At 36.1% G+C, this 16,493-nt stretch overlaps 1 protein-coding gene across 1 annotated transcript in view; it reads left to right on the forward strand.

Moving 5' to 3' along the window:
* Positions 1-1,380: 1,380 nt before the first annotated feature.
* The window catches only part of LOC132096177 (potassium voltage-gated channel subfamily KQT member 3-like), a 31,746-nt gene continuing 16,633 nt past the window's right edge, over positions 1,381-16,493 (forward strand). Inside the window, exons 1-2 of the mRNA XM_059501414.1 lie at positions 1,381-1,485; positions 2,412-2,860. Of these exons, the coding sequence (XP_059357397.1) occupies positions 2,556-2,860 (305 nt within the window). The 5' untranslated portion in view covers positions 1,381-1,485; positions 2,412-2,555. The remainder of the gene's footprint in view (positions 1,486-2,411; positions 2,861-16,493) is intronic.

Genomic DNA, 16,493 nt, shown 5'->3' on the forward strand with positions numbered 1-16,493 from the left:
TATATATATATATATATATATATATATATATATATATATATATATATATATATATATATATATATAAATATTGCAAATGGGATGAAAAGAGACAAGTTGAAGAGGCAGATTTACCACTAATTTTAACTCATACAATATTTTGGCAGGTAGTGAAGGTGCACTGTCCTTGAATTGTTTTTCTCTGTATATTTTTTTCCCTTTTATTCTTTATTCGCAGCACAGACACAAGGCATCTGCAGATTCCAGTCTGTCAGTATGAGACAGACTGAGCAGAAATTAGAGAGGGTTTCTGGGACAGGAGATGCTGGGTGACAAGAGGAATTTACACAGCAAAGCAATGAGAGAGAGATACATGTCACTGCAACCATCTGATGCTGAGTGTAGACTTATGCGCAGTTCCTGCACTGAGGGTTTGTATAGAGGCGGAGAGTTTTTATCATTTTAAACTGACAACGCATACAAGTTTTTGAAAGTGAAAAAGAGCCATAATTGACATTCCCAGAATTCCCTGTGATTTAAGAACTTTTGTTTAAAAGAACATTAGAATTATATGTCATATTTGACGTTGATTTTACGTTGCATTTTTTTAGTGTCAAGTGTACCAAAATTAAATAATAAAGTCTGGGGCAGGGCTACATCCTTCAACATTTATGGTAGCAGATTTTTTATCTGTTATTCAATTAAACTTTTATCTTGGTACTCTGTGTACAGGCATCTGTCAATTGAAGTGTCATGTAATGCTTGCATTTTGTTTGTTTGTGTTTTTCATATAAAACTAATAAAAACTAATGAAGGGGATTATAAGATAAAATTTTATTGTTATGGAAAAGAGCCACTCTCACATTTTTCCATCCACTTTCACATTTTTAAACCTGATGCTTTTCAAATCCCCTGTACTTATAGACTGGCACAGAATCTCAGCGGATACAGTAGATCATCGAGTATTGTTTGCCTACTGTTTTATAAATAATGCATATATTTGGACACCCATTTGACCTTCTGCTTCTTGCATAATATATAGCACAGACTAATGCATATTATCACTTATATAACGCACCTAAATTATGTCATATGCTCATTTATAGATCCTCTAAGACCTGAACTGGGTGTGTCATGTAAGATAGACATCCAAAACATGCAATGCTTCTCAAGGACCAGGACTGAAAACCACTGTTGTAGAAACACAAGTGTTATCTTTGATGTGGACCTTGTGACTCTATTTAGGTTAAGATTACCAGCAGTCCACCCGGGAGGAATTCGGGTGTGCTATCTTCCACCTTGCGATTCATGTGAAAGCATCTCCAGCAGCCTCTTGATGGTTTTGGGTCGCAGAGATGCTATGTCAGTAGTGTGTCACGTGCCCACAAGCTCTCTGTCTCGCGCCTGTGTCTGAAGCACCGTCTGAGCCTCCTCCCTCATCTCAACGAGCAACGGTAGCACGAGAAAAATTCGAATCAGCAACCATGCGGTCACGCGGAAAATACGGTAAGGCAGTTCCGTGTGCGTTTGTGTTTGTACAGCTGACAGCAGAACCGCCGTTTTATTTATGCTTTCAGACATCGTGTGTTGCTCATCCCAGTACAGGCTACAGGCGCGAGCCGAGGCGATGCAATTGTTGAATGGCGTTGTTGGGTATGAACCAGATGCTCTTTGTCAGCGCTCTTGAGCCCATCGACATATCTAACCGCACATTTTATCATTAAACCATGCGTTTGCGATTAGATATGGGAATCGCAATCAATTCAACGATTCGCGTTTAGATTTCGATTCGTTTGCGGTTCCATTAGTAGCCTATTCTCGCGGAAGACTCTAGGAAAGAGTGAAATTTCAAATGATGAAATTATTGTAGATTTTGATAGAACATTATATAACAATTACTGAAAAATTTTTTAACGACTTTTTAAATGACTTTTTACAGACTTTTATGTCGTTGTGTTGGCTACTATATAAAGTACTAAACAAAAATAAAATGGTAACATATCTGATGTATTAATTAGGCTACAATTTCTAAAACATATTTAACTACATGTTGCCATATGCGTACAATATAACACATCAACGGTTCTTGTTCAATTTTCAATCCGACGTGCCAAACGTAATTTAAGTTTTTCTTAGATTCTTTGAGAATCGGTTCTCAAGAGTCATTCGTTCGGGAATCGGATCACAGCGTCGCGCTGTATTCTTTTAAATCCCCTTAGAAGAACCGACTCGTGAATCTGGATACTCGTTTGTTTCTCGCTGTACGGTCGGTCGTGGTGTTTCGTTGGTGAATGGTACTGCATAAAACTCTGTTTGTATGCTGTTCCGTTCGAACCGGGATGCACATTCGAGAACCGTTTTGGCAACCGAAAGTCATGTATGGGATCGTGCGTGCTTTTGACAGATTTGAATGCTTTTTTTTCAATCCACAGCCCATCCTCGCGCCTCCCTTCCTGAACGAGGTCCTTAAATGACCCACGACCACTGAGGAGTTCGCGCTTTCCCTGTCCGGATCATGGCATGTGCCCCATCCCGGACTTCCACACGCGCGGCGCCGAGGCTCGAGAGCAGTGAACATGGGAATCAGGTCCAGAAATGCCGCTAACAGTGCCGAGGACTCGCGCGAGCGGAAGAGCGCGCTGGCCGCAGACCTGGAGCAGTGCGCGGGGCAGGAACGGGACGGCGCGCTGCTGCTCGTCGGCTCGGGCAGGGAACCGGACTTTAAACGGGGCTCACAGAACATCGGTCTGCTCGCTAAGACGCCCCTGGGCTACACACGTCCCGTGAAGAGGAATAATATCAGGAAGCGAAGGATTCAGAACCTCATCTACGACGCGCTCGAGAGACCACGAGGATGGGCGCTCCTCTACCACGCGTTTGTGTAAGTGAATCCAGATGCATTTCGCACCCAGAAGCGCCCACACATAAAGAGAACAGCCCAGTTAATTTTAAATTACAACAATTCGGTTCAATCCAATTTATTTTCACAAGTACTTTCATTGTTCCAGTGGTAGCTTAACAGTGAATGCAGCTCCAGAAAGCTCCCTAAGATTAATAACAACTGATAAGTGAAAGAGAGGAATGAAATGCAAATATATGGAAATCCCATTTGTGTTTACTGACTGGAAATGCTGTGTACAAACAAGTAACCAGATACTCAAGATTAAAGAAGCAAATGTCAAAGTCAAAAAATTCTGATTGAACACTAATATGAATATTGAGGTTCTCTTTAATGTTTGTGAAGGTTATGTATTTACAGTTGTTTGATTATGTAGATAATGATAGCTTGCCTTTTAAAGAGCGAGAATGCAGTTTTTCTGAGATTTTTGCTTTTGCATTGAGCACTTTTAAGTGTATAATGTGTTCCAATTTGTGCTTGAGCTCTCCATGGTGCTAAACAGAGCACGACCTCCCACTGCTACCGCCAGAGCTGAGTGACCAGAAATCAAAGCACTTATAGCTGTCTAGCAGCCGTTTGTGGTCGTATAACTGTGGCATACGCTCACTGTAGAGCCAGAGATACTGCCTGTGATCGTTGTGGTGCTGAGATAAGAACGCTGTGTGCTAGACTAAAGTAAAGATGTCCAGCCTTGACAAAATGCCTCTGTTCTGTGGAGCTGTCCGTGGTCCTGAAATCAGCACTGGTGGACCGATTATACAGCACAGACTAGGGCTGAAAGATTTTGGAAAATAATCTAATAGCGATTTTTTTCATTCATTTATTTAAAAAAATTTTTTTTTACAATAATACGATTGCTATTTAAAATGAAATTATTTTTTAAAGCTCTATATATACTGTATTATTAAAAAGGACAAGCTATAAATCATTGTATAGTATTATCAACACAATATTAGATGGATTAAATATAAATGTTCTTTTCTGTAGACCAGGCCTATATGTTATGATGAAATTAGGTGATGCATAAATTGATATGAATGACATTTTTATTTAACAATTACAATCACAGTAGTATATTGGCTGATTTGTTGAACTTCCAACCTGGTAAGCTTGTAGTAATTATGACAACATAAAGCACTGACAAATAAGCCTGGTGTAAACATTAATATGAAAGTCAGTAACAGGTTACACAAACTAAAGTAGATTACAGAAATATAAAAAAAAAATCTGTTGCTTTACCACACAACTTTCAGAGTCATTATAATAAACATATGTAAACATGTGGACTGCACTTTTTAAACACTGTCTGTTAACTTTAGATATATATATATTATCTTAAAGGGTTAGTTCACCCAATTTGCAAAATTATGTCATTAATAACTCACCCTCATGTTGTTCCAAAACCGTAAGACCTCTGTTTATTTTTGGAACACAGTTTAAAATATTTTAGATTTAGTCCGAGAGCTCTCAGTCCCTCCATTGAAGCTGTGTGTATGGTATACTGTCCATGTCCAGAAAGGTAAGAAAAACATCATCAGAGTAGTCCATGTGACATCAGAGGGTCAGTTAGAATTTTTTGAAGCATCGAAAATACAGTTTGGTCCAAAACAAGCAAAAACTACGACTTTATTCAGCATTGTCTTCTCTTCCGTGTCTGTTGTAAGACAGTTCAAAACAAAGCAGTTTGTCATATCCGGTTCGCGAATGAATCATTCGATGTAACCGGATCTTTTTTAACCAGTTCACCAAATCGAACTGAATCATTTTAAACGGTTCGCGTCTCCAATACGCATTAATCCACAAATGACTTAAGCTGTTAACTTTTTTAATGTGGCTGACACTTCCTCTGAGTTCAAACAAACCAATATCCCGGAGTAATTCATGTACTCAAACAGTACACTGACTGAACTAAAAAAGGTCCACTGGTAAAAATCAAATTCCGTTTTTTTTTGGAGGGATTCCCCAAACCGCGAATTTGGAAACACTGTAGCGTGATAACTTGATAACTTGTGTAACTTGATGCTTCCTCTGAAGACTGCACTTAGATGTGTTTGACTTGAAGCAGTGCTGCTTAGACCGTTCTGTGTGTGTCATCAAAGTACTGCAAGAGCTATAAGAGAGCAGATGTCTCCTTATGCTTTCTCTCGCCATATTTTGATGTCATACACCTATTGATCTTCAAATCGAACACACCTGTACTCTCGCATGTCACGTGACCGAGTGTAAGCGCACTCTTACTCTGTGGTTGAAAAATTGCGTTTTTTAATATCACGATATTATCGCAAATGCAATTAATCATTCAGCCCTAGCACAGACAACACATAAGTGACTATTATCTTAGAAAGACAAGAATACATGTTAATGCTGTTTAAGTGGAAATTGTTCTTTGTCAGGCATTAGAGTGCAGATGAAGCCCCAAGCTTGACATTAAACCTCTGTAGTCTACACACACACAAACACACATTATTAATGGCCCATTTTCTGTCCATTGTACTTAATACCTCATGCAGGATGTGCACCATACAGTATCTGCAACTCAGCACAGCTTTTCCCTAGTGTGTGTGGTTGCTCAGACTGTATCATGGCTTTTAACCAAACCCTTTGTATCATCTGAGGTTAGTCCACAACATATTAATGTGAATAATTGATTAAAAAATCTCTTTGGGTGCTGAAAAGTGTTGTGGCATGTGTGTGTGGTTTGTGTGTCTGGATGTGTGTATTTGGGAGCAATTTGTAGTTAATAATTTAGCTTGCCTCCATCATACTATAGCAGTGTATCAAGAGGAAGGCTTAAATTAAGTTGTTAAACATAGGGTGGGACTTCCCTTATTGTTGTTGTTTAATTGATACTTTTGTTAATTCCAGCATTGCTAATATAGTCTCAATGCAGCAAAATAAAAACATCTGCAACAATGATAAAAGAAAACTAATAATAAAAATAATAAATAATAAAAAAAAAAAATAGTGCAAAATCATTTAAAGATCACATATGGTATACAATAAACATCAATTCTGCAGTAAAATAAGTTTTGGAAAAATTATACAATTCTTATTTCCCTGCATAAAATGTGTAGTATTTATATATATATATATATATATATATATATATAAATATATAAATATATATATATATATATATATATATATATATATATATATATATACACAGTACAGACCAAAAGTTTGGAAACATTACTATTTTAATGTTTTTGAAATAAGTTTCTTCTGCTCATCAAGCCTGCATTTATTTGATCAAAAATACAGAAAAAACAATAATATTGTGAAATATTATTACAACTTAAAATAATAGTTTTCTATTTGAATATACTTTAAAAAAATTATTTATTCCTGTGATGCAAAGCTGAATTTTCAGCATCATTACTCCAGCCTTCAGTGTCACATGTAACATCCAGTCTATCACATGATCATTTAGAAATCATGCTAATATTCTGATTTATTATGAGTGTTGGAAACAGTTCTGCTGTCTAATATATTTGATGAATAAAAGGTTAAAAAGAACTGCATTTATTAAAAAAAAAAATCTATTTAACACATCCTTGCTGAATAAAAGTATTGATTTTATAAAAAAAAAAAAGAAAGAAAAAAAAATTACTGACCCCAAATTACTGACCAGTAGTGTATATTGTTATTACTAAATATTTATATTTTAAAAACAGCTTCTTTTTTTTTTTTTACTTTTTATTCTTCAAAGTATCCTAAAAAATGTTCTGAAAAAATATTAAGCAACAGAACTGTTTCCAACTTTGATAATAAATCATCATATTAGAATAATTTCTAAAGGATCATGTGATAATGATCCTAAAAATTCAGCTTTGCATCACAGAAAAAAATGATAATTTAAAGTATAATAAATGTACAAAAAAAATTTAATTGTAATAATATATCACAATATTACATTTTTTTCTGTATTTTTGATCAAATAAATGCAGGCTTGATGAACAGAAGAAACTTCTTTCAAAAACATTAAAAATAGCTATGTTTCCAAACTTTTGGTCTGTACTGTATATATGTGTATATATATATATATATATATATATATATACAGTACAGACCAAATGTTTGGACACACCTTCTCATTCAAAGAGTTTTCTTTATTTTCATGACTATGAAAATTGTAGATTCACACTGAAGGCATCAAAACTATGAATTAACACATGTGGAATTATATATGGAATTATATACATAACAAAAAAGTGTGAAACAACTGAAAATATGTCATATTCTAGGTTCTTCAAAATAGCCACCTTTTGCTTTGATTACTGCTTTGCACACTCTTGGCATTCTCTTGATGAGCTTCAAGAGGTAGTCACCTGAAATGGTCTTCCAACAGTCTTGAAGGAGTTCCCCGAGAGATGCTTAGCACTTGTTGGCCCTTTTTCCTTCTGTCTGCGGTCCAGCTCACCCCTAAACCATCTCGATTGGGTTCAGGTCCGGTGACTGTGGAGGCCAGGTCATCTGGCGCAGCACCCCATCACTCTCCTTCTTGGTCAAATAGCCCTTGATGCCTTCAGTGTGACTCTACAATTTTCATAGTCATGAAAATAAAGAAAACTCTTTGAATGAGAAGGTGTGTCCAAACTTTTGGTCTGTACTGTATATATATATATATATATATATATATATATATATATATATATATATATATATATATATATATGTATATGTATGTGTGTGTGTGTGTGTCTGTGTGTATGTATACATATATTTAAAAAATATAGTGGAAGACACAGACTGAGCTGCTGCAGAGAAAATGCATCATCCAATCTGTTCTAAACATGTGACTAGCTTTATATTAAGGGCTTTAAAAACTTGTAAGAGACAGTATAGTTTATAGTTTCGTTATGTATAGCTTAAAGCGGCTCGCCCCGTCAGATGTTCTGACAGAAAGGCTGTGTGTGCCGCTGACAGAGACACTACTCGTGCTGTTTAATGTGTTTGAGATGTGCCATTTTCCTTTAATGCATTACTTACACGTTACTGGTATACTCTCTGTCTGCAAATGTTAGAATGTCATGGAAATATTTCCATTTTGCTGTCTGAAATTTATGAGCCCTCTGCTTTGCAATTCTCTGCTAAGCTTTACAGACTTCATTTAGAAAGAGCATACGTGCCAAACAGACTGAGCACAATGAAGTAGGAGCGCAATAATTCTAAATAAAATAAAAAATTTGCTGAAATATTTGTAGTTGGACAATAAATGTGACATGTAGATTTTTAACCAACAAGTAAGTGTATTAGTATGATGGGGAAGTTGTGGGCTAGTGGTTAGAGAGTTTGACTCTTAACCCTAAGGTTGTGGGTTCGAGTCTTGGGCCAGCAATACCACGACTGAGGTGCCCTTGAGCAAGACACCAAACCCCCAACTGCTCCCTGGGTGCCACAGCATAAATGGCTGGCCACTGCTCTGGGTGTGTGTGTGTTCACTGCTGTGTGTGTGCACTTTGGATGGGTAAAATGCAGAGCATGATTTCTGAGTATGGGTCACCATACTTGGCTGTATGTCACTTCACATATATATGTTGGTGACATAGATGTTATATATACTGAGATATGAATTTTTGTTCATATCACCCAGTCTAATGGTAGGATGGGATCAGCAGAGCTGCTTAGCTTAGGAAAAAAGAGGATTTTATTTCATATGTCCATTATACTTGCTCTATAAAATTTGACAGGATTTGTCCGCTTTTTAGCATTGAGTTCTCACTTTGACTTTGGCTATTGATAAGTGACCACCAACGTACAAGAGTGAATTGTAAAGCATATCTCAGAATGCAGAAACTCCTTGATCTTTATCTCATGAAAGAACATTATGGTTTTCTTGAACACACAGAAGATTAAGATGTCAGCTTGACGCATAAGGCTGATTTACTCTGAAGATTAAGATGGTGACGTTAGTGTTGTGAAGAGTCACTGGCTTAATTAAACTTTCCGTGTGCTTCATTAAAATAAGTTTTGGAAAGGTGTCAGGCCATGTATGAATAATGGTTGAAGCAGACTTAAGCCCCGTTCACACCAAGAACGATAACTATAAAGATAATGATATTAGCGTCCACACCAGCGAATGATATCGTCTGTTTATGCTGAGCGCATGTGCGTCTGCCGCTTTAAATCCTCGAGCTCGTTACAGCAGGATGGATTCTGATTGATATATGAAGTCAAACCCTTCAGCCGGACTGAGTTGTAGGATCTGATCATAGCTTGTGGGTAACGGGCCAAGGCCAATGCCTGCACTCTTGGCTAGAAACTCTAAGTGGAATTTGATACTGGCAGCTACATCACACAAGGAGCTCAGCAAATACATAACGTGAGAATTTATGGAGGTTAAATATGACAAGCTGCAGCATTTCCGAATGGGATGGAGGTAGCAGCTTAATGGTTTAAGATCTGAGCTAGTAATCTGAAGGTTGATGTGGATTGATTCATAAAGTGGAGAGCTACTGGTATCCTCCATCACAATTTCACCCTTGAGAAAAGCACTTCACCCAGGGTTGCTCTGGGCAGGCGTTTCCTGTCATAAATATATTGTTAAGTTGCTTTGAGTAAGAAGGTGTCAGCTGAATGACTAATAAAATTACATGCTGTATGGATTTAAGAGGGCCAATGAGGAGTGAGTTGCAGTAAACCAGTCTAGTAGCGGGTGGCTGCCGCAATGCAACAATAACTGAAGGTCAGTTGGACATCTAGGATTGTGACCAGGGTTTGTCCTCACCTGGTGATGATGGCTGTATGACCTTCAACCCGTAGAGATAAAGAGGACATGTGGGGGAGGTTTTGACTGGTTCAGAGGGGAGCTCAGTGTCTTTCCAGTTTCACTGCTGATTAATGTTGATTCACAGCTTTCTACAGTAAACAGAACTGACTACTCCTATTCAACACGGAGTTGATCCCACCTAATCCATTCTGTCCATTGATCCAGCCGTTATCCATAACTAGAACAAATGTATATTTAAAGGAACAGTATCCACATTAATTTTCAAACAAACCCTGAATTCAAAATATGTTGTATTTGTTTCCATTAAATAAAATTCTTTGGTGCAATTTTACCCAGATACAAAGTTTTATCATGTTTATAATTATAAAAAAAAGTATCTGATATTTATGTTTTTTATTTCTTTCCCCACATGGGTTTTTTTTTTTTGTTGTTTTTTTTTTCAAGTTGCCAGCCACCACCCGCAATTTTTTTTATCATTTTCACAAAATTTTCATGGGCCCCAGAATGTTTGTTGTATGAATATGTTAAAACAAAGAACCGAGCCTCTGGTTTTAAAAAAAAACGAATGAACAAACAAAAACATTTTGTTCTAGCTCTGTACATTCATTTTATCATCACTTTCATGTGGGCAAAGCAACATTTTGAACAAAAAGCTGAAAAAATTATGTTTTTGTGAAAGACTATGCCTGGATCCAATTCAGAACAATAATCAAAACACAGAAGGGGTAGACTGAAAGCTTTGTCTCATAAATGACAGAAATTTAGTCAGTGGCAGGGAAAGAGTTAAAAATCTTGCTGACCCCTAAATAACTTTTACTGAAGTGTAGCCAACTACTTTTTTAAGAGTATTGTACTGTGAAACTTCTCAAGCTGCTCATAATTTAATAATACAGTTAAAGCTGGAGTATTTTTTACTGGCTGTACTAAAGCATAAAAATACTGTGTTTACAGATAATTTACAATTTACCCAATATGATTTTGACACCCCAGGTTGCCAGTTAGTGGAAAATAAAGTGTTTTTCCACCATGGAAGCAAGCAAATGAATTGGGCCAGAGATCATAGATTCTACCCAACCTAAATAGCCACGACATCCAACTAAATAGCTCTGTTATCTGAGCAATATAAAAATGCGGATAAATCAACTCATCAACTCACAGTTTAAGGCTCATCGCTTTCCACTGTTAATTGCGCTCATTCCTGTTGCGTGTCCTCAAACTGGCAACCTGCATGAGCGTGGAGTCTGAGGAGGAGCAGGCAGAAGAAACAGCTCTGTCCAATATTTAGAATTTGGCCTGCAGTACTCATTTCATCTGCTAGCTGGGATTTCTATGCTATTCTAGCTGGTTCTGGCTTCAGATAATTAGCTCAATTCAAATAAAAATTTGTAAATTAGTTTTCTTACAGTTGCAACAGGTGATTTACTTTAGTTTCCTTTTGCCTAAGCAGCAGTTTTACCAGTGGGATGAAACTGAAAACACTTAACAGCAGTATCACCTCACACATTTGCAGAAGGTGCAAAGTCTCTTCCTCCTAAAACTGCATTACCCAGCATTCTGAGGCCACATGGTGATTCCTCACCTCTAGTTGGCCTCCGCGGCAAGTGTGTGAGTAAGTGTGTGAGTGTGACCTTCTGAGTCAGATAAAAGGTTAAAGGATTTGTTTCTTAAAGTGAAGGAAAATCCATTTATGTTATATATGTACAGCTCTAGGCCAGTGTACTCTGTCTCTTTCTTTAACACACAAACACATAGAATGTGGAGGTGTAAATATGTTTGTGTGAGCGCACGTGCTGTGTGTGTGCGCTCTCTGCAGTTCTGTAATTCACAGATCATTTTATCGCGGCAGGTTGTTATGTTAGTCAGTGAGAATGGAAATGGCGTGCTGTCAGATTGGGAAATCCCTCTGTATGTGTGTATGTGTGTGTGTGTGTTTGTTCAGATACAGTATGTGCCAACAAAATAATGTGTTCTTCTTTTTGCTTAGCAAGCTTGTTTGTCAAACTGAATTAAATATGCTGGAGAAGGTGGGTTAGCTCACGGGACATGGTGCTCATCTGGACAGCTTGAGTTTAAATATAACATTTCTCATTCACATTCCCTCCCTTTCTTCTTATGATTTAACGCCCTTCTCTCTTCTGAACCTATAAATAAAAGAGACAAGAATCCACAAAAAGGTGTGCATAACAATAATTCTTTGCAACAACCAAATAGACTCCAGTTATAAGACTGAATTGTGGCTTTTACAAGTAATTTGGTTTGTAAGCAAACATAGCTTTCTCCTGGAGACAGATTCTCACTATAATATGTGAGTAGTGCAGAGTAAATATTGCCAATATTGGCAAGGTGCATTTTTTGTGTGTTGCTCTACTCACATATTCCAGTCCTCATGTCATCTTATGTCTATAGTCTGTTTTCATTAGTGGGACATTTCCCATAAAAGAGGCCAAGAATTAAACGGCAATTTGCTGATAAAATCTTTAGCCTAATAGCCTAGTATTATTAATATTTATTGCAAAATAGTTAAATGGACATTGTTTGTACTGTAGTACAGTACCCACAGTTGGATTTAAATTGAAATACAAGTAAAATGATATGAGATTCAAAGAAATTCATTAGTGTATTTCAATAATATATAATTTTTTTAATATGAATGACACACTGAAGTGATATTTCACTGCAAAAATAAATAAATAAATACAAATAAAAATCTGTCATCATTTTACTGATCACCCTAATATCATTGTAAACCTGCATGACTTTCTTTTGTGTAACTTAAAAGATATGTGAAAGACAGTGGTGTTCAAACATAGATTATTATTGTAAAGGAAAAAGCATTTTCAATTTATTCATGTTTTATTAACGTTTTATTATGCATTTAACATATAGGGCCCTATTTTAACAATCTAAATGCAAAGTGTAAAGCGCACAGCGCAGGTGCATTCAGGGCGTGTCCAAATCCACTTTTGCTATTTTAACGACAGAAAAACGGTTGGCATGTCCAGGGCATGGTCTAAACAGGTTGTCCCTATTCTCTAAATGAGTAATGGGTGTTTTTTGGGCGTAACGTGCAATAAACCAACCAGAGTCTCATCTTTCATTCCCTTTAAGAACCAGTTGCGCTTGTGCCATGATGGATTTGCTATTTACACGGTGGAATTTGGCAAGCACAAAGACAGAACACGTCTCCAAGATGAAACGGAGCTGTTCATGTGCGAGTAAATAGATAGCCTAATTCTGATACATGCAAGGACTATCCATTATGACATGTAGACATTTTTATATTTAATTAGCCTACAAAAAATTCTTATGCATTGCAATCCTTAAATTTTTTACATTTGGCATGTTTGTATGCTGCTTTGGGTCCCTGTGTTTAATAAGCAGCATGTATGTGCGTTGTGGACCCGCCTAAACTAACACGCTCTTTAAATAACAAAGAAAAAACATTGCGGCAGACTTTAGACCAGGTTTGAGCTGGTCTATGGCGCAGTCTATTTTCAGCTCCTTAAAATAGCAATGCGCCAGCAATGCACCTGAACACACCTTTTTTTTAGACCAGCATGGGCACAATGTGCACAAATGGGTGCAAATGCATTTGCTAATTAAACGACGTGGCGCTGGACGGGAAGATGCTGGACTGAACTAGCAAACACACTTGGGCTGCGCCTTGTGTCGCATTGCACCGGGTGTATGATAGGGCACATGGAGGATTTTCAGAAACTATAGATTATACTGATAAATATTTAAAATGTTAGAGAATTTTATATGTAATTTTTTTTTTATATATTAAATTATATTCATTTTTTTTTAGTAAATGCTGGAAACTGTAAACAGAATGTCATGCTATGGTGAGATAAACACACGGAGAAGATGAGGTTGAATGCAAATCTCCTTTAGATGTTGTCATTTTCTAAACCTGTTAACTTTTAATTAATCCGGAAAGTAAACTCCTAAAGACACATCAGTACAGCAAAAGTAAAAGTAGGTACTCTCTGTATAGGTGGATGTAACCTGCTGAATACAGAATTCGTTTGAAGCATTTGAAGGGAGGCATAAAATGATCTACCACTGATTGATCTTGCTGAGTTTAATGAGGCCATGAGCACTGGCTCTGCCACACACACACACACACACACACATATATATATATATATATATATATATATATATATATATATATATATATATATATATATATCTGCCTGAGTCAGGTCTGTCTGTGTAAAAGAGTCCCCAAATGTACTGGACAAGCAACCTGGTCCAATTCCTTCAAGCTCCAAATCTTTGCCTACTTTGACAGAATGACTTGCAATAAGTCTATAATGCTGCTTGTCATGTGAAAGAAGCGGTCATTCAGCAGACCTTTTTATCCAAAGCAGCTTACAGAACATTTATTACAGGGACAATCTCCCAGGTGCCTTGCTCAAAAGCACAGCAGTGATCGCTCATGAGTCATTCTGCTTTCTGCTTTCTGGCTCCAAATTTTATGCGGCATCACCTTTCTAAGAAGTTTTGTTGCTGTAAAGTACTGGTGAAGTAGTGAATATGGTCAACTGAACTCAAAATAACTTTTTATTTGTCAATCTTACTGTCAATGGATCTAGTTCAATAGAACATGATGGGGATACTGGAATAATTGTATCTATATATGATTTATCTATTTATGATTTATTTATTTAAATAATTGTACTTATACGTGGCCACAAAAAGTGCAATAATTTGTTATAGATGCTGCTAATCACCATGTGTATTTATTAATTATTTATAAGCTGCTGTTAATTATTTTTAGTTATGTTCTTAATGCATGTTGGAAAATTTTTTTCATTAGATTTTATATTATTATATTTTTAATACTGATTTTGTACAGTAGTACATGTTTTAGTTTTAGTGTAGTTTTCTTTGAGCAAGTGAAATTAAATCTTGTTGATACATGCATCCCACATGTACAGCTACCTAACTACCTAATAACATGAAAATATTGGACATTTTTTATACTTGGTCTATAGTTTATGTCACTGTCACTAAAACTATGATAACTGTTCTGGACACTTTTAACTTTTGCTTCACAGAAGAAAATGTCCTTAAGTCCCACTCTACCCTGTGCTTTAATGCACTTCTCAAAATAACAAAAAGCTGTCAAATGTCACAAGTTTCAGTTTTAATGCCAAGAAGTAATGTCATTTAAATGACCAAATCTGATAAGGAGTGGAAAAATATTTTCAGTTAGTCTATTTAATGTAATTTAATACCACTGAATTGGATAAAATAAGTGTGACTGGCAAGAGCAATATTTTTGGAATTGACACTGAGTAAGAAAATTATTTTTAATTCAGCCAAAATTGATGTGGGTCAATGTTATTTATATTTATGTTTATGAATATTATGCAAAATTATTCCAACACTGACTGGATAGAAAATTGACTGTTTAATGCTGTTTGTATAGCCAATAGTTCATCTCACAAACAAATTTTTATTATAACTGCAGGGATTTAATTGTTAGTTTTGAAAAAAGCTAGTCATGCAACCTCTCCATGTTGGCCTGATGCTAACTGTGCACATTATATGGTTAGTTGCATTTTATTATTTGGATTTAGGATTGTTTTATAGTTGAGTAGTGACATGCAAAGTGTGTTAATAGTTGTGAATCAAATGATCGCTGAAGAGTTTGTCTTTAGATGTTTCTTGAAAAAGGCAGATATGTCCACTTTTAAAAACTCTTCTTGTTAATGCGTTTTCTCCAATCAAACAGAAGCACTCAAATGTATTCTATGGAGTAGAAAATGGATTTAATTTGATTTAAAAATAGCATCTTTCAGTATATCTCAGTCTTTTTCTCTCTTTATTTGCTATAGCCGCTTTACTGCCTCCTCAAGCACACAGTCATGTGACATGTATCCATGGTAACATTGCCTTGTGCAGCGGAGGAGGGCTGCTCAACTGTCTGCCGATGAGCATACACACTTCCAGCATATTTACACCACTCAGCCTCCTCACCGCACAGACACACACTTACACGCACTTCTAATTTAAGCAGTTGCTGTGCAACCGACAGCAAACAAAAATAAGCGAGTAAGTGTCAGAGTGTTTCCAATGCATGACACAGGGATGTACTCCACAGCTTCTGTTGCTCAGCAACTGTCCCAAATTAGAGCCACAGCTAAAAGTGAACAAACAGATTATGCCTACACAGGAAGACTGTGTGTTTGGCTTACACATACATGACACCTTATGCAGTTTATGCGTTTGGTATGTGCATGAGTGATTCTGGTGCCTTAGGCAAGATGGGATATGTAAATGCTCTACCTTTGTTAATGTTGTTTTGTAACAGTACTATCTACATATATTTACAAATAAATAAAATACATTTAATTATATATATATATATATATATATATATATAATGGAACAAATGGTGTGTGTGTGTGTGTGTGTGAGAGAGAGAGAGAGCGAGAGAAATTATTATATTAATAATACACATTTTTTTTACTATTTATATTAATGTTTAATAGTATGTTTAAATAATTATTTGTACTAATTATTTGTATTATTTATTATTTATATCTCTAATTGATGTTTTTGTATTATCACATTGCATTTCTTACATAAACTAAAATATTTTATAGTTAAAATATTTATTTTATACATACTATTAATTATTTGATATAATACTTTTTATTATTTAATCACAACTCTCCAGTTTAATCTCAGTGGATGTTATCATATTACATTTCTGACAGTTTTTACAGCATTTCGCTTGTTTACTAGGAAAATTCACAGAACACTGATACTGCCCCTGAGAAAAATTAAACTGAATTGGTCTTGAAATCAAGAAAGAAAAAAAAGAAAAAATCTTGTTTGGCAGTTAGATTTAGGAGACTATCACAG

The sequence above is a fragment of the Carassius carassius genome, chromosome 20, assembly GCF_963082965.1.
Source record: "Carassius carassius chromosome 20, fCarCar2.1, whole genome shotgun sequence".
NCBI lineage: Eukaryota > Metazoa > Chordata > Actinopteri > Cypriniformes > Cyprinidae > Carassius > Carassius carassius.